The sequence below is a fragment of the Pinus tabuliformis genome, chromosome 2_1 (assembly GCF_031772625.1).
Source record: "Pinus tabuliformis cultivar Carrire ecotype Pingquan chromosome 2_1, CPIR1, whole genome shotgun sequence".
Classification (NCBI taxonomy): domain Eukaryota; kingdom Viridiplantae; phylum Streptophyta; class Pinopsida; order Pinales; family Pinaceae; genus Pinus; species Pinus tabuliformis.
The window spans coordinates 394,618,323-394,645,625 of NC_142299.1; the positions used below are offsets into that span (position 1 = coordinate 394,618,323).

General features: G+C 39.8%; 1 protein-coding gene across 1 annotated transcript in view; it reads left to right on the forward strand.

Moving 5' to 3' along the window:
* The window catches only part of NEF1 (no exine formation 1), a 62,380-nt gene that overhangs the window by 25,340 nt on the left and 9,737 nt on the right, over positions 1-27,303 (forward strand). Inside the window, exons 2-3 of the mRNA XM_089402756.1 lie at positions 19,177-19,748; positions 19,935-20,154. Of these exons, the coding sequence (XP_089258882.1) occupies positions 19,177-19,748; positions 19,935-20,154 (792 nt within the window). The remainder of the gene's footprint in view (positions 1-19,176; positions 19,749-19,934; positions 20,155-27,303) is intronic.

Genomic DNA, 27,303 nt, shown 5'->3' on the forward strand with positions numbered 1-27,303 from the left:
TGATGCTTTTTCTTGCAAATTTTTGCAGGGATAGCTTCTGAAGAGTCTTGGCAAAGGAGACCAAGGCTGCATGCCAACTTCTGGAGAGTTTGAATTTTTTACACATTTTTACAAAAAATGAGAAAATGACCTTGCCTTCAAAAACAGGGTTTTTGAACTCAATGTAAAAATTAGCTGTACAATATGAAATCATTTGAAGTGATGCTTTGCTGGACATCCCTCTGGCCTGCTGGGCATTTATTGACCTCAAAAGACATGACCTCAAAAGACAAAATTGGACTAAACCCTAGACCTAGGACCTTGATTTCAAGACAAGACCAATGACCCTGTAAGGAATTTATTGACTGAAACAAACTTGATCCAGCAATGCCAAGAGGGGAATAAATGACACAAGCCCCTCCATCAGGGTTATGGCATGCCTAATGGAATGCAATAAGATGACATTGATGAGACACCTACTTATGCAAATGCAAAGAACTTTGATCGCTGATGGAGGGCTACTAGACCGACTCTAACACTCCCCATAAAACAACACTGCCTGTTTATAAAAATCATTTTGAACTTGTGCTTCGACACGCTGCTCGAGAGGTGCATTTGTTGAAAAAAATCTGAAATAATAGTTCTCCATTGTAAGGTACTATTGTATGGACTATACATCGGCCGCATGACACTGTTTTATATATTCCATATGACACTTCTTGTATGATTGTAGAGACTTTCGTGCAACTGTATGCGACTTGTAGATTTTCCTTGAAACCCTGCAACTGCTATGATTACAAATCTAAAACTAAATTTGTTGCACCAAGACAGGGTTTCTGTACGATAGATAAGCAACGGAATAAAAGAAACATAGAGATAAAGAACACAGTCACACATTAACACAATATTTTCTAGGGAACCCAGTTGGGAAAACCCGCTCTTTTGTTGTAGATTTTATTGAGAAAAATTCTGAGCAATCATATTTCCTTACAAGGAAAATTGTTTCAATAGAAAACACACTTGTTCTCTCTGTTGCTGAAACTCCCTGCAAGAACCCTTGATCCAACTCCTCTTTCCTGCGCAATTTAGCCCCTGTTTCCTAGTGCTGGAAATCCCTATTTCCTAGCGCAGATCTGAGCCCCTATTATTTAGGAATTTCTCCCTAAATCCTAGCACACATCAGCAAGGAAATTGTCTCTTTCAAACTGCATATAAGCTTCTCCTTACACGCTCTCCTAACAATGTGCTCTTTCTCACCCAAACTCGTGTTCAACAATAATGGTACAATTATCTGCCTTTGTCCTCCTTCTAAGTTTTTTTGACTCATGCTATATTTGGCAAGTTTAATTTTAGAACTCGGACATGTGATTGATTTGTTAACTGAGTCGAATTGACTCTTCTTACTCGTCCTCGCCTCAATGTCTTTCTTGTTTTTTTCTAAAAGTAAGTGCACACTAGGAGAGACACATAATTGAGCCTTCAATTGTGCGCATGAGTTAATTGTTCCATGAACTCGTCCAAAACACCACGAACTTGACCATGGCAAAGGAAACATTGTTTATGGTCTTTCTTGACTAAGGCACAAGTCAAGAAGATCTTTCTCGCTACTATTTTCAACACTCCCTCTTAGCGAGGAAGGGATTCTGTACAACTCCCAACTTATTTTTGAAATGAACAAAGCTTCTTATTGCTAAAGCCTTGGTCAAGATATCTGCTGTCTACTCCTCTGTTGGAATGTATGGTAGCTTCACTATCACTCTCTGCACAAAATCTCTGAGATGATGATACCTGATTTTGATATGCTTTGAGCGATCGTGAAACACTGGGTTCTCAGAGAGCTTGATGCAACTCTGATTATCACAATGTATCACAATAGGCTCTATCCCCTATCTGAAGAGTCCCACAAGCAACTTCCTCATCCAAATAGCCTCGCACACTGCCAAACTGGCAACCATGTACTTGGCCTCTGCTGAACTGAGTGCAATTTTATCTCTGCTTCCTGTTGTACTAGGAAATAATTGCTGACCCAATGCTGAAGATGCCACCTGAAGTACTCTGCTGATCTGTGGCGCTCCTTGCCCAATCTGCATCTGTGAAGCCCTCAAGATTCACTCCATCAACCTATCTGTACCAATGTTTTAAAACTCCGACTTCAACTCCGACTCGGCTGAGGGTAGACTCCGACTTGGTATCGACTCGGTCGTTGTAAAAAATACATTAAATATTTATTTTTTTATAAAAAAACATAATTTTAAAGATTTTCATTCATGTTTCCAAACACACAACATTAGAATATAGATAGAAGACAACATATGATCAAAGTAGGCTCATGAATATATCGATTATATCAAAATGGCACCCAGTGCATTGTCCAATACATACATGATCATGAATCATGATATAAAGATCAAAACAAAAACACATAACCAGGGAGGCTAGAAATGGCCTCTACAACAAAAGTACACTGTGACCAGTACTACTGGCTACTGCCAGAGGAGCCAAGATCATGTGGATCAATCTCTGGATCATCATTAGAGTTAGACTGGGGGCCCCATGGCTCCTCCTCCTCATCATCTCCAACTGCAACTGTATAAGTGGTAGCACTAGCAGGTTGTGCAGCGGATGCAAGCTGAGATAGACGAGATATGCGCTTTTGTCGTGGCTGAGCAGAGGAAGCGCCTGCAACTGGAGGACTTGCTGGCTGCGAGGCTGAGGCTGGTACCATAGTTTTAAAAAACGATCGTTTCGAATCGGAAACAGCCGAGTTGGTCCTTTCCTTTGCCCTCCGGAGTGACTCGGTACAAAAAACGGCTCGGTTGGCCGACTCGGCCAACTCGGCCGTTTCCCGTACTGACTAGGCCGAGTCACAAACAACCGCCCGTAACCCACTAACACAACGATTTAACATTATTTTAATGAAATTTTAAGGGGTTTGTTGATTGGTTTGGACTTCAAGGTGTTTTATGAATTAGCTAAATGTTATTTGGGGTCCATTTCCCCTCCCAAACCCTATTTAACACACTCAAATGCTCTCTACAATTGATATGCTATTCAAATTTCATGGTAATGTTAAATTCTTAAAGTAAAAGTGACATTCTTCTTAATCTTCATTTTCATCCTTTACTTAAATTTTTAACATTACCATGAAATGACTCAGGATGTTTGAGAGTGGTTTCGGTCTCATTGGATTTCATATGGAGAAAGTAGAATTTTAGATTTCATTCAAAATCCAACAGACTTATCAGTTTTTCAAGATTTCAGGATTGGAGGATTACAATGTTTCCATTGAATTTTGTCATGTATTAGGGTATGGAACTCATATTTAATCAAGAGCACCAATCCCTCTATGTACCTTGATGTTAGTGACATTGGTTGTCGAACTCCTCTGGGATTCGCTCCCAAACCAAGAGCTTCTGAAAATGTCGCTCTCGCTCCTATTTTCGCTCCTGCTCCCAAGTAACACAAAGAAGAGAGAAACCGTTTGGATAAAAAACGGTTAAATGATCTAGTTTAAGTCCAATACAACCTCCGGCTCAGACGAAACCATTTGCTGAACAAAAGACCTGATTCAGATCCCATTGTGTTGGAAGACATTGATCCAACATCAAATTGGGTAGTGGAGAGTCGTCCAACAGAGTTTGATCGTGATGAGGATCTTGATTTAGATTTAGATATCGAGACATCAGTTGAACTTGAACACGCTGTTCAGTTGAATGCAGATCCCAATCCACCAGCCTCAGTCTCACAGCCAACAAGGACTCCAGTTGTAGGTGCTTCCTCTGCTTAGCCACGACAGAAGCGCAGCCGCATATCTACTCTATCTCAACTTGCATCTGCTGTAGTTGCACAGCCTGCTAATGGTACCACTTCTACAGCTGTAGTTGGAGATGATGATGATGATGAGCCATGGGGCCCCCTGTTTGACTCTGATGATGATCCAGAGATTGATCGACATGATCTTGGCTCCTCTGGCAGTAGCTACTAGCCAGTAGCTGTAGTACTAGTACTGGACTCTGGTCACAATTTACTTTTGTTGTAGAGGCCATTTCTAGCCTCCTTGGTTATGTGTTTTTTGTTTTGAGTCTTGATCATGTATGACAGTTGACTATGTATTGCCATTGGGTACCATTTTGATATAATGGATTGGTTCATGAGCCTACTTTGATCATATGTTGTCTTCCATCTATATTATAATGCTGTGTGTTTGGGAACATGAATGAAAATCTTTAAAATTATGTTTAAAATCTTTAAAATTATGTTTCTTTATAAAAAAATAAATATTTAATGTATTTTTTACAACGACCGAGTCATTGAAATCGAGCCGGTCGACTCATTACCGTTTCGGAGTCGGAGTCGATCCTCGGCCGAGTCGGAGTTTTAAAACTATGGCTAGTACAAGTGGATCAGTATCTGCGTTCATTTGAACATTACGGTCGAGTGATGCTATCATCTGTAATTCATAATCCATATCCTCATCAGAAGCAAACTTTGTTGGATGACTCTCCACTATCCAATCTGATGTTGGATCAATGTCTTCCAACACAATGGGATCTGAATCAGGTCTTTTGTTCAGCAATTGGTTGCATCTGAGCCGGAGGTTGTATTGGACATAGACTAGATCATTTAACCGTTTTTGATCCACATTGTTTCTTTTCTTTGTGTGAATCCTCTCAAAGACAAACCAATTGCGCTCACACTCAGTAGCACTGCAAGTTTGACTCCAAATACGAATTGCAAATTTCTGCAATTCAGGACAATGGCTACGAAAAGCCTCCCACCATTGTGCTACAAAAAACATAGCATTGTAATGAGTTAGCTCAACAAAATTACAAATTATATCCAACTTTCAAATTATAAACAATTTAACAAAAAATGTATTAAGAATTTGAAAATTGAAATTTTTGTTTACCTGGCTCATCGGCTTCCCTTGCAATCTTTGCTAGGTTCTTCCCAAAAGGTACCTGAGGCATTGGTCAATGTTGTGACCTGTCGGTGTATCTCCAGCTGATCACACTCCAATGGTATCATGCGATCAATGCAGTCAATCAGTCCATCTCTAACCCCCCCCTCAAAGCTCTTGTCGCCTTAGCTTTATAATGATACCGTGGGTTCAAAAAATACCCAGCTGCATGTATAGGGCGATGGAGTTGATTGTTCCATCTTCCATCAATGATTGCCCAAATGGGCCCATACTTAGCCACTTTATCCTTGTATGCCTTCTTTATTTGCTCCTTTGCTTGATCCATAGCCTCATAAATGAAGCCCATAGCCAATCTTTCCCCATCCACCAACTGCAACATCTTAACCAGTGGCTCAACAAGCTTCACAATCTCTGCTGCCTTTCTCCAAAATATTTCTTCATTAACTTTCTTTTTCAATTCTTTGCCTTCCAGTTTGTGAGACCATTGGCTTAGATTCCATTCTTCACTGGAAAACATCTTTTGCAAGTTTCTATGTTGTGAAAGCATAGATTGCAATGTCAAAAAATGAGTAGCAAATTTAGTGATGGCAGGCCTAATAATATCCCTGCCCCCTGTGTGTTTCCTCATGAGGCTCAAAATCCATGAATGATTGTAGATAAATTTTGTTATGCTTTTGGCATGATCTACAGTGTTTTTGACCCAATCTAATTTTCCAATATCCTCAAGCATGAGGTCTATGTAATGTGCAACACATGGGGTCCAAAAGATGGTCTTGTGTTTTTCCTCTAACAATTTACTAGCAAGAACATAGTTAGAGGCATTATCTGTGATGACTTGAACAACATTAGCCACCCCACTTCCTCAACAACCTCATCCAATAGCTGAAACAACAATTGCCCATCTTTTACCTTATCAGATGCATCCACTGATTTTAGAAACATGGTTCCCTGTGGGCAAAAGATAAGAAAGTTTATGATGGTACAGTTTCTTTGATCAGTCCATCCATCTGACATGATGATACATCCTGTTCTTGCCCATGAGTCCTTGAAATCTTTCAAATAGTCATTAATGGATAAAATTTCTTTCTGCAAATGATACCCCCTTAGCTCATGTATAGTAGGGCCTTTGAAGCCTTTTCCAGCAGCATGTATGGCATCAAACATAGGCTCATAATATGGTGAACGGGAAGCGTTGAAGGGGATATCAACATCATACCACCATCTAGCTATGTAATCACAAGCAGTCTCCCTCAATTCTTTCTTCCAATGGTCATCTAAAGTGGGCTGCATTTGACTTCTACTAGCTTGAGGATCATGTGCATCTAATGGAGAGGAGGGAGTGAAATAATTTTTGATATTCATATCACCCTTTTTCATTCTACTCTTTCCCTTTTTTTTGAATAGACTCAAAAGAGGGAGGAACATATCGAAAGGGGTTGGATGCATCAGTACAAGGGATAGAGGAAGAACCCTCAAAATCAAATGGAGTTTCGTAGCCATCATTTTTTTGTATATTCCTCTTCCTCCCAATTTCAGCCTCTAACTCTTTTTGCCTAGCCTTATCTTCTTTAAACTTCTTAAAGCTGGCTAACAAATCCTTCTTAATCTCCTCAATTTCTGGTGAGGTACATGGAGTAATTTGGCCTCTAATCCTTACCAAGTGTTGTTTTAGCCTATTAATGCCCCCTAGGACCTTCCTTAATTTTCCTATGGCAAAATTTGCAATGCATTTGACTATCAACAATTTCAACATATGCCCAAGCAACATCTTTCACTCTAGGTGCCATTTTTTGACTTGGAAATGAAAGCCAACAATCTGAAAATGAAAAAAAAAACATTGATTCAATGTTCATTTCTTTCACAAAAAGCACTCTTTAGGATTTCTACATTTGCACATAAAATTTAATAAGCAAAAACAGATTTCGACAAGCGAAAAAAAATACCTCCAGGCACAAACTGCCTCCTCAAGCTTTCTCCAAGAAACTAACTCCTCAATGCTGCTCCAAATGGCTGCCCAAGAAGCTCCTCACTCCAACGACAATGCTTGCCCAAGACTCCTCACTGCTGCTCCAAAAACAAACTCAACTACTCCTCACAAACTCTCACTGAAATTCTTACTCAAATGCACGAGATGGCTGTGAGGAAATGAGAGGGGTTGGGTGAGTTAAATAGGGTTTAGGAGAGGGGAATGGACCCCAAAGACCAACTAAACAAAAACTAAAGTGCTTTGGAGTCCCCCACACTAAACAATTAATAAAAAAATCGCTGTTTTTTGTTTTTGTTGGGCCGCTGTACGTAGTCCGGCCGGGTTAATACGGAATCGGCTGAGCCGGTCAGGTTAATACCGAGCTGACCGAGTTGTTAGACAACTCGGCCGACTCGGTATTAACCCGGCCGACCGAACCATTTCCTAGGCCGGGTTGATATTTGGAGGCTTGGCTTGGACCAACTCGGTCGAGTCGGTTCCGACCCGACCGTTTTTACAAACAATGATCTGTACCACAATCCATAATTTGCTGTGCCTCTGAGATACCTCAAAACATGTTTCGCAGCAACCCAGTGAACTCTGGTTGGTTCCATCATGAATTGACTCAACTGGTTGACTGCAAAACAAATATCAGGTCGTGTGTTGACCAAGTACATCAACGCCCGATGAGTTGCCTGTATACTGTAGCATCCACTCACTTTGCTCTACTAGCATCCACCTTCCTCTAGTTTGTGACTAGAGGCATGGCCATGGGCCTGCAATCTTGCATATGAAATCTTCAGAGAATCTCTGTAGTGTACTTCCCCTGTCCCACAAAGATCTCACCATCACCCTGCCAAACCTCCAAGCCAAGGAAATAATGCATAAGCCCCATATCCTTCATCTCAAACTCCCTTGCAAGGTCCTCCTTGCAATCCTAGATCAAGCTGTCTGCTCCAATTAATATAAGGTTGTCAACATAGAGCACTAGAATGAGTGAAATCCCTCCAACCATGATGTAGTATAGGTTGGCATCCGCCTCACTCTTAGTGAAGCCCAATCCTCGAAGGTAGCTGTCAATACGAGTGTACCATGCTCTCAGAGCTTGCTTGAGCCCATAAAGAGCTCTCTTCAGCTTGCACACATGTGTGTCTTTGCTGAACTGCTCAAACCCCTCTGGCTGCTCCATATAAATCTCCTCCTTAACCACTCCGTTGAGGAATGCTGTCTTCACGTCCATTTGGTGGATCTTCCACCCCATCTGTGTTGCAAGTGCCAAAATAGTCCTGATGGATGAATATCGTGCTACTAGGGCAAAGGTCTCATCATAGTCTATGCCCTCAATCTGTGAGAAGCCCTTGGCCACAAACCTAACCTTGTATTTCTCCACACTCCCATTTGCTCCATGCTTCACCTTGTACACCAAGCATGAGCCAATTATTGATTTGCCCTCAGGTCGTGGCACAATATCCCAGACATTGTTCTTCATGATGGAGGAATATTCCTCCACCATGGCATCTTGCCAAACCTGCTGAGAAGCTGCCTCCTTATAGCCAGAAGGCTCAGTGTCTATCACCCTTTTCATCAATGTCATATATCTTGTGTACCTTTGTGGCTATTTGCTCTGCCTGAACATGTTGCTAGGAGCTTCAACCTGCTCTTGGGCCACTTGAATCAACTTCTCGTCCCACTTAGATTTCTTACTTTCTGTGCTAGGAGTCTCTAACTGAGTAGCTGTTTGTTCTTATCCTGGTCTCTTCTTCGCATCATCTTGCTCTGCATCCTGCTGTGTGACCCTCTTGCCACCTAGCTGAGACTCAATCTATGATCTTGGCTAAGGCTCCTACATCTTAGGTACTCCAACTTGCACTTGCTCTAAGGACTCCTTCAGGGCTCTGGACTCCTCAAACCTCACATCCCGCCTAAGAACTGTCTTCTTGAGGTCTAGTAGATACACCTTTATGCCTGAGTTGTCTCATTGCATCCCACGAAAATACCCTGTTTAGCTGTGGGCGCCAACTTCTGTTGAAAATTCAATAGAGCAATGTATATGTAAATTCTCTTAACTTGATAATTGGTTTTGTTCGATTTTTACTTATTAGCTTTGATCTTTCTTATTTCAATGTGTAATACATCAAACAACTACCAAACAGTAAGAACAATGACACAATATGTCGGCCACAAGCCAGGGCCAAAACCCCTCCTCTTAAGGGGAAAACCCGTAAAATCTCTTCTTATCTTTCAGATCTTTCAATTGACAAATACCATGACCTAGACTCAAACAAATACCCTCCAAGATCAAGTCTTCCTCGGCCTCCTATTGCAATATCTTCGACCTCCCAATAAATCCGAAATTTTGCCCCCAACAACTACTGTTGCTTCTCTAGGAGACTTCGATCTCCCTCTAACTGCTCTTCCCTTGACCTCGCTTTCCTTGATTTGAGTCTTAGGGCTAGTAGGAAACCCTAAGAGACCTTCACTTGCCTTCTTGCTCTTCTTGCTTCAAAATCGAACCTTAGACTTGCCAGTGCAAAAACCCTAACTTCACACTCCCAGAAGAAAGTAGAGAGACCCAAAACACTTCGACTTTTCTTGTCCTTCTTCTTCACACTTCCTTCTTCATCCTTCTACTGCTTCCTTCTTCGTATGAGAGATGAGTGAGTGAATGAACAAAATGGAGGACAAGTTCTTCTTATATATAGGCTTCCTTCATGTAGGCCGACTTGATCTTGGAGGTATTTTGACATTTTCAAGACAAAAATATATATTCTTTTACATTACAATGTGCTCATAGGGTCTTCCATATATGACAATGACTCTTATACCTAGGACAAACCCTAGAAGCACTCAATGGGTGCTTGACCTATAAAATAAAAGAACTTGAGCATGAAACCCATGCTCCAATGATAAAAATAATTTCTTTTTCATTTTATATATACAAGAATACATTTCATACTAATGAAGACCGAACCTAGTTACACATTTTTCAACACTCCCTCTTAACTAGGGAGGTATTCATAGGAGGTACATGGTCATTCTCAATCTGAAGAGATCTCATAAGAAGATTCGGATTGGTAACCCATCTCTCTAGCATTATAATAACCAACATTGTCATATAACAAGGCCTTGACTAGCAACTCTCTCTCTCCACAAGATTAGAGCACAATGCTGGCGAGACCAATGATGTGTAGACACCATCATCCTTGTCTCTCCAAGGTGCATACCCCACCTAGGTGTTCCCATAGTATGACCTTTCGTTGGACTATTCTTATCTTGGATAGCTAATCCTCAAAGAATATCAGTCCACGACTACTCTTGTCTTGAATGCCCTACCACATTCTCAAGAGTATGGAGTGCCAGATGGGTACCCAATCCTGCATTCTTTCTTCCCAAGTGAAGACAAGAATGTTGTGTCTATCCTTCCCTCTCAATCTCGGAGGACAAATCCACCAAACCAAGCTTGTCCCTAAGTATACAAGCTTCTTGTTTGGAAGTGATTTTGTCAATATGTCAGCTACCTGCTGATCAGTGGAGATATACTGTAGCTGCACCACACCATTTTGTACTAGCTCTCATATATAGGGATACTTGTTGATATGTTTTGTTTTCCCATGGAACACTGGGTCCTTAGACAAATGAATATAGCTGGTGTTATCACAACGTATCATTGTAGGGTTCATCGGTCCTTCAAATAAGTCAGACAACAACAACTTAACCAAACCGCTTCCTGGCTGACTTCACGCGCTGCAACATATTCTACTTCAGCACTATTCAAAGCAACGGTGTTTTGTCTATGTTCATCCATGAGACCATAGATGATCCCAAACTAAAACATCCTCCTGTAGTGCTTCTCCCATCTTGTTCACTGCCTCCCTAATCGTAATTTGTATAACCAGTCAATTGAACATCATTCCTTTTATCATATTTCAGGCAATAGTTGATGGTTCCCCGCAGATATCTCAAGATATGTTTTGCTGCTATCCAATGATCATGCTTCGACTCCACTTGGAATTGACTAAGTACATTTATTGCAAAACATATGTCTAGACGAGTATTCACCAAGTACATTAATGAGCCAATCAATTGTCTATATCTAGAAGGATCCACAGGGCTTGATTTAGAACTTCTTAGTCTTTTCAAGTTTGTGATCATCGGAGTGGTCATCTCTTTATAGTCCATCATGTTGAACTTCTTCAGAATCTCGATCACATACTTTCCTTGACCTAAATAGACTTCATTAGGTTCCTTCCAGACTTCTAGTCCCAGATAGTAATGCATCAACCCTAGATCCTTCATGTCAAATTTTGCTGCCAATTGCTTCTTACATTCTTCAATTCGACCTTCTACACCTGTCAAGAGAAGATCATCTACATACAGAAGAATAATTACAGGTTCATTGTTTACAACCTTAATATAGAGATTTGAGTCAGCATAACTCTTTGTGAAGCCTAGTCTCTGTAGGTATGCATCCATTCTAGCATACCATGCCCTTGGTGCTTGCTTGAGGCCATATAATGCTTTCTTTAATCTGCAAACATATGCCTTCCTATCTTTGATTTCGAATCCCAAGGGTTGTTCTATGTAGACTTCTTCATCTATTGTGCCATTCAAAAATGCGGTCTTGACATCCATTTGGTGGATGTTCCATCCCATCGATGTTGCCAAAGAGACTAATGATCGAATTGTTGTATATCTTGCTGTTGGAGCAAAAGTTTCTTCATAGTCGATGCCTTCAAGTTGAGAGAACCCTCTTGCCACAAATCTTGCTTTATACTTATCTATACTTCCATCAGCTGCATGCTTGATCTTATAGATCCATTTGGAAGTAACTACATATTTGTCTTTAGGCCTTGGTACGATCTCCCATACTCCATTCTTCATTATAGATTGATATTCTTCATTCATGGCATCTTTCCATTCTCGATGTTCTATAGCCTCTTCAAAAGTGGATGGTTCTGCTTCTATTAACTTTGTCATGTATGCAACATACCCAAAGTATCTCTTGGGTCTTTTACTTTCTCTAAATGATCCTTGAGCTGCCCCATGACCTTCTACATCAAGTAATGTAGATTTCAACCAATTAGTTCTTTTCCTTATTTCTTGAATGACCACGGGTTGAACAAGTTCACTAGGTCCTTCTTCATCACGGTGAGATCCTTCTTCCTTGTCAACTTCTTCCTCAAACATAGGAAGTTATTCGTCATCAAAATCTATAGAAAGTTCTTTTGGTTTCTTGAATGCTATGCTCTCATCAAATATGACATTACGACTAACTTCAATGTGATGTCCATTTTTCATATAGATTCTATAGGCTTTCGATGAGTTACTATACCCAACAAATATACCTTTCACACTGGAGGATCCAACTTCTTTCTTTTGTCCTTTGGTATATGAATATACACGACATCCAAAGATTCAGAGATGATCGACAGATGGCTTCTTCCCAGTGAACACTTCTTCTGGAGTTTTATTGTCTAGAGATCTATGAGGACATCGATTTTGTATGTAGATTGCTGTCTTAGTTGCCTCACCCCACAAAAACTTTGGTAGATCTTGATCGTGTATCATTGCTTTTACACTTTCTTCAATGGACCTGTTCTTTCTTTTTGCAACTCCATTTTGTTTGGGATTGTATGGAACTATCAACTCCCTCTTAATCCTAGATTCCTTACAGAATGCTATGATCTCCTTGGATGTATATTCTCCTCCATTATTAGATCTTAGTATCTTGATCCTTCTTTCTGTAAGGTTCTCCACTTCGGCTTTGAATTCTTGAAATTTAGTAAATACTTCATCCTTGGTTTTCATTAAGTAAACCCAGGTCTTTCTTGAGTGATCATCTATGAATGTGACATAATAAAGATGTCCTCCAAGTGATTTTGGAGTCATTGGGCCACATACATCAGAGTGAATGAGATCCAAGATTTCTTTCGACTGTGAAGCACTGCTTCCAAATGGTCTCTTGGTATTTTTGCCTAATGCACATCCTTTGCAAACACCTTCATGATCCTCCTTTAGATTTGGTATTCCATTTACTATGGAATTTAGGGTCGGAAGAATTTTGAAATGTAGATGACCAAACCTTCTATGCAAAAGTTCATATGGACCAATCTCAGTCTGAACTAGGGCATGATTTACGAGATATTTTAATCTGTAGAGCCTTCCTTCTTGGATACCAATCACTTTAGCTTGTTTTATGCTTGAGTCTTTTGCCCATACAACTACCTTTCCATCAATGAAGGCTACTCTATCTCCTTTATCTTCTAAGCTTGAAATAGAAAGTAGATTCTTGTGCAAAGCTGGGACAAATAGAATGTTATTGAGGTGGATGTTGCTTCCATCTTCTAGCTTTATGGATGATGATCCAATGCCTTTCACAGGATAGCTCTTGTTGTCTCCAAGTTCCACAGAGTATGCGGATTTTCCTTTTGATAAGGTCTTCAATTGGTGAGAGTGACTAGTCATGTGCCTTGATGCACCGCTATCAATTACCCAGATGTCTTCGTCTTGAAATGTCCCAGAGAGAGCAGAGAAGAGTCCTTCATCCTTTTCTATGATTGATTCCTTCTTTGAAGAGAATATGAGACTCCATACCCTTTTGATGCTTTTCTTGAGATGGCTTGCAATCCTTTTGATGACCTTCTTCATTGTAGAGGAGATCTTCATGATGCCCTTAGATAACCAAAGCTTTGATACCATGTTGAGAATTCAATAGGGCAATGTATATGTTAATTCTCTTAACTTGATAACTGCTTGTGTTAGATTTTTACTTATTAGCTTTGATCTTTCTTATTTCAATGTGCAATACATCAAACAACTACCAAAACAGTAAGAACAATGACACAATATGTAGGCTACAAGCCAGGGCCAAAACCCCTCCTCTTGAGGGGAAAACTCGGAAATCTCTTCTTATCTTTCTGATCTTTCAATTGACGAATACCATTACCTAGACTCAAACCAACCCCCCCAAGATCAAGTCTTCCTTGGCCTCTTGCTGCAATATCTTCAACCTCCTAGTAAATTCGAAATTCTACCACAACAACTGCTGCTGCTTCTTTAGGAGACTTCGATCTTCCTCTAACTTCTCTTCCCTTGACCTCGCTTGCCTTGATTTGAGTCTTAGTGCTAGTAGGAAATGCTAAGAGACCTTCACTTGCCTTCTTGCTCTTCTTGCTTCAAAATTGAATCTTAGACTTGCCCAGCGCAAAAACCCTAACTTCGCACTCCCAGAAGAAAGTGGAGAGACCCAAAATAGTTCAACTTTTCTTGTCCTTCTTCTTTGCACTTCCTTCTTCATCCTTCTACTTCCTCTTTCTTCGTATAAGAGATGATTGAGTGAATGAACAAAATGGAGGACGGGTTCTTTTTATATATAGGCTTCCTTCAAGGGTGGACATGGCTCTTCATGTAGGTCAACTTGACAACTTATGTAGGCCGACTAGATCTTGGAAAAATATTGACATTTTCAAGACAAAAATAATTTTTCTTTTACAATTTACAGTGTGCCCATAGGGTCTTCAATATATGATAATGACTCTTATACCTAGGACAGACCCTAGAAGCACTCAATGGGTGCTTGACCTATAAAATAAAAGAACTTGAGCATGAAATCCATGCTCTAATAATAAAAATAATTTTTTATTTTATATATACAAGAATAAATTTCATACTAATGAAGACCGAACCTAGTTACACATTTTTCAACAGCGTCTTCCTGTTATCTTTGGACAGATGGCAATAAAATTTTGTGCCAAAGATATGAAAATGTGAAACATCAGGCTTCTTGCATGAGAAAGCCTCCTCTGGTGTAATTTGTTTGAGAACCTTATGTTGACTCTTGTTTTGTAGAAATATTGCAGTGTTGCATGCCTCTGCCCTCAAGAACATAGGTAGTCCCCAATCATGCAACATGGCCTTGGCCGCTCCAACAATATTGCAGTTCTTCCTTTTCGCCACCCCATTCTATTAAGGGTTATTGGGTACTATCAACTCTCTCCTAATGCCCTCCTTTGCACACAAATCCTTGAAGGCATTGGAGACATATTCTCCACCATTGTCACTCCTCACTGCCTTGATCTTCTTCCCAGTCTGGTCTTCTACAAAGGCCTTAAACTCCATGAACTTGGTTTAGAAAAATATCCAATTTTTTCGAGAATAATCATCAATGAAAGTAACATAATACATGTGTCTCATAAGAGATGGAAAAGAGAAGGGCTTGCATACATTTGAATGCACCAGCTCCAAAATCCCTTTGGCTCTGCTGTCTCGGCCCTGAAAAGAAGTCTTGGCATACTTGCCAAGTGTGCACCCCTTGCACACATCATGTTGATCAAAACTGCATGTTGGTAATCCTATGGCTATCTACTGAAGAATCTTCAACGCCCCATGATGCAAGTGTCCCATGCGACTATGCGAAAGTTCTCCAACATCTCTACTCTGCTCACCACTTGCCTTGTTGCTCAAGGCTGCGCATGTCTCAACCTGCAACCTGTAAAGGTTCTTCATCCTCACACTTATCTGCGTCACTACTCTAGAAGCTAAGTGCTTGAGGTACGCCTTACCTCTACTGAAGATGACATCATATCCCTTGTCCTAAAGGATAGCGATTCAAATAAGGTTCTTCTTCAAACTTGGAACATAGAGGACATCTCTGAGATGGAGAGAGCTCCTAGACTCCCTCTCAAATCCGACAATACCAACTCCCTTGGTTGCGTACTTGCCATCATCTCCTAGCTCAATATGAACCTGCATGTCACAACTCCCTTGGTCGTGTACTTGCCATCATCTCCTAGCTCAATATGAACCTGCATGTTCTTCTCCTCCAACTGGCTGAAATACTCCATGTTCCCGATCATGTGGAAGGAGGCTCCGGAATCAATATACCACGTGCTGCTCCCTACTAAGCTTGCCATGCAAGCTATCAAACAGAAATATTTCTCGAACTGAGAAGCAAACCCATTTACCTCAGTTGATGTAGCCGCATGATTCTTACTAGACCTCTTGTTCCGATTAGGACACTTAGTAGCATAGTGCCCAAACTCATGGCAATGGAAGCACTTGATCTTACTTAGATCCTTCTTCTCGTTCTCGCCCTTCTAACTAGACTTGACCTTCCCTTTGCCTTTCTTTCCCTTGGCCTTGCCTGCGAGAGCAAAATTCTCCTCGTCCTCGGTCTTTGCTGATCTACCATTACTGGTACCTCTCTAGATCTCTTCCTGAACGTAGTCAGTCCATAGCCTTTCCCAACGAGGAAAATTCTCTCGGCCACTGACAACATCCTGGAAACTATACCAAGACTTATGAAGTCTTAGTTGAGCAAAGCTCACAAGGTCACTCTTTGGGACAATGACACCCCACACCTCCTAGCTCATCTCGCTCCTAAGTGAACTTCAAAATATATGAGACGATGGTCTCTCCTTTGCTCATCCTGATGCTCTTTAGCTTCTCATTGAGAGCTAACTTCCTAGCGTCACTGGTACCTTGGAAAAGATCCAAGATGGCTTTGAACATCTCAAATGCTGTCTTCTTCTCATAGAGATGAGGAATGACGTGATCTTTGACCCTGTCTAGAATAATCCTCTTTGCCTTGATATCATTCTTATTATGCTGGGCCAACTGTTGGGGATCTTGAGGTGACAGGATTTGATTCTTGACAAGCTCTCTCACCCCATTATCCTCCAACATTATTGTGATCCTTTCCTTGAGGAGAAGTTCGATGCTCCGTCTAAACAAAATGATCTGCTCTCAGTCCTTGGTACACCATTCTCCTTGTCCAAGGAACTACTCTTCACAAATATGATCTCTGTTCTTTACAACCTGACCTCTGTGTTGTGGTCTTTATGCTGTTCCTTGCTCTGATACCATGTAGATATTCCTTGAAATCCTGCAACTGCTATGATGACAAATCTGAAACTAAATTCGTTGCAACAAGACACAAGATTTCTCTATTATAGATAAATAGCGGAATAAAAGAAACAGAGAGATAAAGAACACAATTACACAATAGCACTATTTGTCTAGGGAACCCAATTGGGAAAACCCTCGCCTTTGCTGTAGATTTTATTGAGAAAAATTCTGAGCAATCAGATTTCTTTACAAGGCAAACTGTTTCAATAGAAAACACAGCTGTTCTCTCTGCTAATACTTTCGCTGAAATTCCTTGCAAGAACCTGTGATCCAGCTCCTCTTTCCTTGCGCAATCTGGCCCTTATTTCCTAGCGCATATCTGAGCCCCTATTATTTAGGAATTTCTCCCTACATCCTAGCACACATCAGCAAGGAAATTTTCTCTCTCTCAAACTGTGTATAGGCTTCTCCTTGCATGCTCTCCTAGCAAGAAGCTCTTTCTCACACAAACTCGTGCTCAACAATAATGGATTATGGTACAATGATGTGCCCCCATCCTCCTCCTAATCTTTTTAACTCATGCTATATCTGACATGTTTAATTTTAGAACTCGGACTTGTGATTGATTTGTTAACTGAGTCGAATTGACTCTTCTAACTCGTTCTTCGCTAAATATAAACTCACACTTCGAGAGCCACATAACTGAGCCTCAACTGTACGCACGAGTTAACTGCTCCATGAACTCATCCAAAAAACCACGAACTTGACCATTGAAAAGGAAACTTAGAAAAGACTGTTTATGGTCTTTTTTGACTAAGGCACAAGTCAAGAAGTCCTTTCTCGCTACTGTTTTCAACATGACTGTTCTGTATGACTGTATGGAACTATGCGCTGCCCAGAAATGCCTCTTTCTTGGCTGCCTGCACTCTCTCTCTCTTTCTATTGGTCACACAACCTACTCAACTGCTCATGTATGTATGTAAAGCCTCATCATGACCTGACTTTATAGTTTATACTTTTAGCTAAGACCAAACCCCTAATCTATTTTTGAGTTTACTCCTAGTCTAAGTGATGCATGCACGAGATACATTTTCTAAGATTCAATGGCTAGCCTCAATACAAGACTTCCACTTTTTCAGTAAAGTGAATTACAAAATAGAATATTCTTTCAAAAAATCTTGAACTACTACTTGGATGTTCATACTGAAACTGTGTAGTTCCTTTGTAAGCTATAATGCTCGACAATATATACATACAGATATGCATACCACATTTTTCCTGATGTACCTGTCTTTTCCAAGTTTCATACAACTTAGGATTGAGAAGACATGCCTATCAGCTTTTTAGTAACAGATCTCCATTCTGTTTGTAACAACTTGAATCAATGTCATTGAATATTTCAGTAGGTCACAAGAAATCCTTTTCGTGGCTTCCATAAAATATTTTGTTTAAATGCCCATTTTTTAAGTATCACCTTCACATGTATACATTTCTTATTCCTGTTATCAATTAAAACCTATGAATTTTACATATCCCAAAATAATCCCCCTATTAATTAATTTGATATTATCTTCCATTTAGCTTGAAGGCTTGATCAGTCAATCAATACATGGAAATTTTACTATTTTCTTCAAACAGGTTATGCTTCAGCAGTAATTTTTTATCTGCAGAGTCAAGTTGAATGGTTGGTTTCACATTTTTATCCCAACACTGTAGAAATAAATTGTTGATTGTTTTCATTCTGTTCTGCAAGCTGTATACCTGGTTTTGTATATTGCATTCCAACACTGAAATAATATGCGGGGGATTGTTCAATTGAACATTTGCTTCTTAATTCATTCTTTTTGCAAGAAGTGTAACTTCCTGGGTCAGTTGGTCAAAATGACTGAATGGGCCAACCAATGGACTTGAACATTTGTGTTTTAGCGTTGAACCTTATATGTCCAGTTTTTGGCGAAGTTATTCTCAATCACACAGTTTGGATAATTGCCAGTTTCACTTATAACTTGAACACATCAGATTTTTATTTGTTTACTGTAGGTGAATTCATTGCATGGATAGTAGGTATGGTGGTTTTGAACTACCTCTCTCCCTTTCATTATGTTTCTTGTTTTATATGGAGGTTGAAATGTATCTGTCAGTCTGATCATGTGATATTTTTGTGTTCATTTAGTCTACTCGTCATTCTCTCTATGGGTGTCTAAATAGACTAGTGTCTCTTTATTTTCTCCCTCTCATAGTGCTGTAAAAGTAGCTTCACAAGGATTGGAGACATTACGAAAATAGAAAAGATCTGTGATTTCTAATTGGGATGGAAAATTCTAGCATAAATGCCATATAAGTTTTGATTGTAACTCTAAAGTTTGATAAGGAAATCAATGCATATGATCATTCAGATGTGCTTACGTATTTTTCCATTTTTTTTCTTGACATGAGAATTTGGATTCTGTTGCCTTTTGTGCAGTTCTTGCCCGCACCAATTGTTGCTGGTTTTTATATATCGCAGTTTTTCATCAAGAAGAACCTATCATCTTATTTCATATTTGTTGTCTCAGCAAGCTTGCCAATTGTATGGTTTGTTGTGCACAACTACTGGGATCTCAATATTTGGTTAGCTGGTATGGCACTCAGATCTGTTTGCAAGTTCATCATTGCAAGTGTTGTGCTGGCCATGGTGATTCCAGGCCTAGCGCTTCTTCCTCCAAAGGCTCGTGTTGTGACAGAATGCGGTCTTATAATCCACACATTGCTAGTCTGCTATATTGAGAATCGATTATTTACCTATACTAGCATCTATTACTTTGGTTTTGAGGATGATGTTATTTACCCCAGTTACATGGTTATCACAATGACAGTTTTAGGTTTGGCTTTGGTCAGAAGATTGGCCTTGGACAATCGAATTGGTCCCAAGGCAGTTTGGATTTTGACGTGCTTGTACGCAGCAAAATTGTCAATGCTTGTTCTCACTTCAAAGACTGTTCTGTGGGCTACTGTCATCCTGTTGTTGGCTGTGTCTCCTCCATTGCTTCTTTACAAGTATGTATTTTAGTTTTTGGTTATGTTCCACTCCTCTAACAATTACTGCTCTGAACTCGAAAATTTTGCTTAGACAATTTTTTGTGCAGTTATGTTGCCATCTTTGAATGATCAATTACTAACATGTCAAAAATAATAACCTTGTATTTATATTTTGCTTTTGGCTTGGTGGATTCTTTGCCGCAGAGACAAGGGTAAAACAGCTTCAAGAATGAAACCATGGCAAGGTTTTTCACATGCTGTTGTTGTTACTGTATCTGTCTGTTACTGTCGGCAAACAATCTTTGAAGCTCTCCAGTGGTGGAATGGAAGACCACCATCAGATGGTCTGCTTTTGGGATTTATTGTACTGTTATCAGGCCTAGCATGTGTTCCAATTGTTGCACGGCATTTCTCCCACATTCAGGTACCCTAATCTCTTACTTACTGAATGTTGCCTTGTGTTAAGTGTCCTCAGAGGTTGGTACAGTTAAAATGAGTGATGAATTCAGTGTCAAGTTATAATTTAAATCCATTATGAATGAAGGCTGTGGTCTGGGAAGAAATCTGCCATATTGGCATATACAACATTGATGTTGAATTCTCGAGTCATAAGCAGATAGTCTCTTCAATTCTCTGTTTTGTTTATTCATTGTCTCTTGTTGAATACTCTCAACAAGGGATTCCGGCCACAATATATTTATCCTGCCTTCTATGTTTGGTCCTCACCACGTAGAAAGATATAATGATTCATCTATGGTGCATGCCCCCCTGCTTGTCCATTTTGTATAACTTAGAGAATGAAGCAGAGGTACTACTTGCAAAGTGGGAGTATAAAATAGTTAAAGATATTGTAATTCATCAATGGCACATATCCCCCCTGCTTGTTCTTCGGTGTGACCTAAAAGAATGAAGCAAAAGGTACTACTGCCAAAGCAAGAGTATATCATAGTTACCAAGCTTGCCTGTATTGCAGGTTCAGATATGGAAAGTTGCCGAAATATATGGTGCATGCCCCCTTGCTTGTCCATTTTGTATAACTTAGAGAATGCAGAGGTACTACTTACAAAGTGGGAGTATAAAATAGTTAAAGATATTGTAATTCATCAATGGCACATATCCCCCCTGCTTTTCCTTTGGTGTAACCTAAAAGAATGAAGCAAAAGGTACTACTTCCAAAGAAAGAGTATATCTTAGTTATCGAGCTTGCCTGAATTGCAGGTTCAGATATGGAAATTTGCCGAAATCTGGCCTGGGTGAATAATTTGCCCCATTTTGGATATGGTATGGGGCGTGGTCTATTGACTGTATCGAACTGTATCCATATCAAAATGAATCAGCAATAAATGCCATATAAGTTGAGCTGATGGAAACCCAAAAAAATGCATATGCATTAAAAAGTTACATTGTCGTGTGTTTCTTTTGTCATTTTTTTTGTCTTTTTCTGTCCTGTCTGTTGTGCCAGGAGCCAGTGTGTATACACTGGTCAAAGACTGAAACATGTCACACTACACTAGTAACTGGTTCAAAACCTGAAAATCACGAATAAAATGGCTGCATGCTAATTGTTGGACAAAAATCAGAAAATCATAGCTACTGTAGCCTGAATTCATTCTGGCATTAAATTGTGACTACTAACAGTGAACACTGAAATCATTCTGGGATTAAAATTGTTGATTGCTGAAGCCTGAAAATTGTGGTTGTGATTTGTGAGACTCTCCTGTGTGAAGCACATGCCCGAGTGACTGGCAAGTTGCCTGAAATTTGAAATGCTGAAATCTGAACAGTGAATGCCTGAGGCTGAACCCTGAAACTTGATTTTCAAGCTGATTTGAACCAGGACATTTGAAGAATGGCTGTCATTTCATTTTGAGTCTTGATTATCTAGGTTCTACATTTTTGTTGTTTTTCTGAAGAAATTGCATGCCTTTTGTATTAGTGAAGTGTATACTCTTGAATTTATTTTGTATGGGAGTTTTTCCATATGATATTTTTTCCCCTTATCTCACTGTATTCATAGTAAAATTTGGAGTTGTGTTTGGTAACTAAGGAGTGCAATCCATTCTTTAAAGAACGGGTTTATTGCACCTCATTCAGTACCAAGAAATGAAGACATTCTTGCTTGTGTTGTTAACTCCATAGGATCACCCATTGAGCTTTCCCGTTGAGGAATATTTCCAATAATACTCAAGATTTACCTAATTTGACAGTTTACACTTGAATTTATTTTAACATATCATTATTTGAATGCCGACATTGTTGGTTGAATTTGGGCAGTTAAACATTTTAAATCTTCTCGTAGAGAGCAGGAGATTGATTTAATTTCTAAAAATTGAGGATCTATATTTGTTCATGTAAACTAGAAGACAAGAACATTATGCAAATTATATAAAATCCTTATTATCATATTAGTTAAGTACAGGGAAAGGCTTGTAACTATTGAATCAGTTCAAAATTTTTGTCTGACTGAAACTATGGACGATATATTATTGTCTCTGAAGTATGCACTGCTCCAAACTAACTTCAAATAATTGTGAAAGACATCCCTGTTGTCCATTTTAAGAAAGGACGGAGTTTACTCCACTTTCCTTATTGATCATTGAGGCCCTTACTGTCTATACAGTTTGGGGGGATATAGCCATCAGGTTCAAGCGTGTATCTGTTAGTTATTTTAAAGTACTTTGTGCATCTTTCATAACATTTTTTTTGTTTACAAGCCTCCGTGACAAGGTTGCACAGAGTGGGAGCATTTTTGAGAATGGGAGTGTTAGGAGCATCATGTTCCAAAAATCCTTGGGAGTGAAGCATCCTGGAAGCATCTAACACATATTATATTTTGCATTTATATTAAAAAAATCATCCAGAATGCCAAATTAGTTGCAGAATAAATCAAAACATGCATATTTGTACATAAATCAAAATAGAAATGGTATCCAGAGTACAATAATGATTAGTTATTTGAGCATCAACCATCTAGATTCTAGCAATTAAAAATAAACATCAAATTTTTAAGCATATAATAGAAAGTAGACCATTAACTTGTTACTTATTGTCAGTGTTCCACAGGGACGCATCTCCCATGGTGGGGTGCATGCACCCCACACTTCCCACACACTTGGGACGAGGGGACATTTGGGGAACATTCCCCCACATCCCACCTTTTGGGGAGACATGGGAAGACACAGGGGGGAACCTTTCCCCAATGTGGGGGACGTGTCTCCCCAAAATGGGTGCTTCTGCGTGCACCCCCCCAAAAGGGGGACGCCTTGAAGCACCCCTATTGATGGGAGATGCCCATAAACACCCCTTTTGAGTTTCAATACCTTTTGTGCAGAGAAGCCTAATATTTAAGCCTATGGCCCTATTATTGCTATGCAATTCATGATAATGTAAGTAAAAGTGACATTCTCCTTTATCTTTCATTTTCATACTTTTACGTAAATTTTTAACATTACCATGAAATGACTCCGGATGTTTGAGAGTGGTTCCGACCTCATTGGATTTCATACGGAGAAAGTAGAATTTTAGATCTCATTCAGAATCCAACAACTTAATAGCTTTTCAGGGTTTCAAGTTTGGGGGGCTTACAACGTTTTCATTGGATTTTGTCATGTTCGAGGGTATGGAATGAGTATTTAATCAAGAGAACCAATCCCTCTATGTACCTTGATGTTAGTGGCATTGGTTGTTGAACTTTTCTATCATGACCCTACTAAAAATGTACCCATCACTCAAACAAAATCTTGACTTGACAAGCTATGCTTTTTCTATCTTATTTTAATGCTTAGAGGGTGATATTGATGACGAAGATCCCAATATAGGTAATGATTTTGATGATATGTAGGTATGTTTTGTAGCATTATTTTTTTTGGATGATAAAGGCCAACTAGAACCTGTTTGTTGATGTATTTTCGGTTTCACAGATGGATTGCACTTAGTGCTATTTTGGTTATGTGCATCCTTACATGCTATCTCAATGAGAACCTTTGCTTATTTGTGTATAAATGGTTTGGATTCATATGGATGCACATGGTTATATATATATATATATTTCATTAAAATTTAAATATTTTAGGTGTTTTTGGTCGATTGTTTTTTGTGTGTTGAAAATGTAGCGTGCAAACTCTTTTGGCCTGTGCCTTAGCCATTGAAGACCTCAAATTGTCCTTCTGCCAGTATGAGTGCGAGCTCATGAGTTAGTTTTCAGTTAGGATAAGTTATTTCCAATTTAGTGGAATAATCATCAAGTCAACATGCGTACAGTTGGAGCTTCAGTTAAGTGGAGTCTTCATTAGTTTGACTACAGAACGAGATGGCAGTTATAAGTTCATTTAGAGCGAGTTATTCTTTAGTCTTGATTGAAGGAAGGACGAGTTAAGAACTCCAATGTTGATTAGAGAGAGAAAGAGTGTCACTCAGAGTTGACTCGCCAATTAGAACTTGAGTTTAAATTTGAACTAGGTCTCCTTGCATGTTCGAATTGGGCCTATAAAGAGGAGGACGAAGATAGAAGGAATTCATAGCTTTGTGCACAAGGTTTGTGTGACAAGACAACTCATGAGTTTGTGAGGTAGTCTTTGATTGTGGAGAGTGCAAAACTTGTGTCCTAGAAATAGGAGATCACGAGTGTGCTAGAAAATAGGAGATTGATTGTGCACAGGGTTGAGAAGTTGGGTTCCTAAGAAATAGAAGGCAGGAAGTGCCAAAGGAAATAGGGATTTTCCCTATAAAACAAGAGTTGATCTGTGCTAGAGAAGAGGGGTAGTTGAGATTTATGAGAAGAAGCAGGAAAATTTCTTAGAGAGACAAATTGCTTTGTAATTGATCGATTTTCTCAAGAACAATCAATAAAATAACCATAGTTTTAAAAACCGGCCAATTCACCATCAAATCGGCCAAACCAGGCAAAAAACTGGGTTCATGGCTCGTTTTTGCCATTTTTCCACATAAACTTGCCTGTTCATTGCCACGGTTGCCGCGTACTCACCGGGCTGGTTTTTAGAGGCTTCTTAGGTGGTTTGGAGGGAAACTAAGGGTTGTTTCCCTCCAAAAACACCCTCTCCAAGCCAATAAAATGAGGTCACCCCCCTCATTTGCCTCATACATCTCATTTGTGTTGATTTCTGGTAGCATCAAATGTGCTCTAAGCCTCAAAATTTGCAGGGAGGCTAGGACACATGTATTCCAGAATACCCATAAATCGTTTTGGGAAATTCCACCAATAAAAGGTTTTATTAAAATAATCAATTTTTTTTAATGGATGCCTATGTCTAAACTTATGAAATTAAAATAATTAAAGGGTATTAATTAAATTGAGAGTGAAACTTCGAGAAGAAGGCGAGGATCAAGCCAAAATGATCTAAGCCATTGATTAGAATCTAATCTGGGCCAATGGTTACTCAACGAGAAGATTATAAGAAGAGGCTTGATCGGCATTTGGTGTGAAAATTCCTACATTCTGAAGGAACCCTTATTGCAGCAAATCTAGATCTACTTCACCTACTTGATTTTTAAATTACATTCATCAAGTTATTCTTCTGAATACTAAAACAAATTACTTCTGCAGCCTACACTAATTAAATATTTTATTTCATGAAACAGAAAACAGAGCAAAGAACAAGATACATAGGACACTTATTTTTGGATACAATAGTCCGTGGAAAAGCCCAATGCGGGAAAACCGATGCAACAATTCTGAGGGTTTATTATTATGCAGGGGAAATATCTGAATACAAATCTAGGATGCTCATCTAGCAATCCTTTACAGAGAAAATACTGGCGGAAAATCTGAGTGAGTTTTACCTCACTTCACCCTGCATAATTTCGGCTAATCCGACACAAGACTGGCTAAGTCCGACTATTTCTGCGCTGGCTCTACGTCAGCCCTGCATCACCTTGTCTGCCCTTTGCGTCATCTCTCCCGGCTGTTCCGACAGTTTCCAGTAGTTCCAGCAATTCTTGGCGATTTCGACAATTCTAGATTCTGTTGACAAGCAGTTTTTTTGCTCTAAGTAGACCCTTCTGGCTCTGCGTCAGGACTGTGTGGGCCCAGATTGGCCCAGTGTCAGCTCTCCCGGCTACTGCGCTGCCTCTCCACAAGCTCTCTCCGCCTCTCTGTCAGGATTCTCCGAAAGTCCTTCTGGATTCTCTTTGCCCCTCAGCTGCAAGATCTCCTCAATCGATTTTCCTCTTGAGAACTTCTCACCTCAGAAAATCGATTTCCTCAATCTCTCTGTGTGTGTTTCCAAATGAACCCCAAGCCTCCATTTTATATTTTTCCTGTTGAGTCTTCAATGAACGAGATTAAGTCTCTAATCAATGGCTAAGATTAAAACATGACTTGATCCGCTTTCTAGATCATTCTCACCCATATTTTGATTAGTACCCATTAATATTTTAATTTCCCTAAGTTTAGACTTAGGAACTGCATTAAAATTATTAATTATTTTAATAAAATAAAATCCGGGTGGAATTTCACCAAACGGTTTCTGGGTTTTTTAGAACTCATGTGCCTTAGCCTCTCCACCAATTTTCAAGGCTACAACACTTCCGATGCTACCAAGAACTAACACTGCCTCTTAGCGAGGAAAGTGCTCTAACAACAATGTCCACCTGCATGCTGCTCTGTTTTTGAAGCACCCCTTTTCTGCACTGCTACTGCCACCAACACTGTGTTGCTGCTGCTACTGTACTGCTGCCCATGACACTATCACTGTTGCATCTGTACTACAACTCCCTCTCGATCGTTGCATCTGCTATGCTGCTAGCATTGCCACTGCTAACACTGCATCCGTACTGCAACTCGGTTGCTGAGAGAAGCAATTGAAAAACATCCAAAATTAGCTGAACTTAACTGTGTTTAACATAATACAATGAATGTTGGAATCTGACTACTGTTGATTTTGATCCTATGAATCTTCTGCACTACTGCTGACTCCTGCACTGTTGCCAACCTTGCTTTGCGCTGATTAGTCTCTGGTCCCCAACAACTGCATCTGTCCTCCGAACACTCCACTGCATCATCTGACAGTAAGTCCATCTCGCTACTACTAAATCTTGGGCTCCCGTAGCAAGGATTTTATCCAAGAGGTGGACTCCTCAAGGATCCTGCACACTTGTAGTCCTCCCGACTACAGCTCAATATCACCCCATCTCCCTCCTGGAGATGCGTAGGCACTCATGACAAGCTCATTCTCGTCAATCTTTATTAAAGCAGCCTTATGATCATGTTTCTCATCCTTATCTTTTTTTTTCAAAGGACACTGAGATGCATAGTGGCCCATCTCGCCACAACTGAAACATTTCACCTTCGAAATGTCCTTCTTTCACTTTGGCTTCTGTTGTCCCTTAGATGCTAGAGATGCGTTCTCCTCCTCCTCCTCCTTCGTCTTTGTGCCACTCCCACTGCGGCCACTTAGGTTGACCTTCACTAGGTCCCTCCTTAACTCCTCCTGTCTTCTGCTCTAAGTACATCTTCCGTTGTTAGGAAGAGCCTTCATACAGAGAAGACAAGGCTTCCCACATCTCTAGGGCTGTATTTTTTCCCTGCAAGTGTGAGACCACATGATCTCGAACT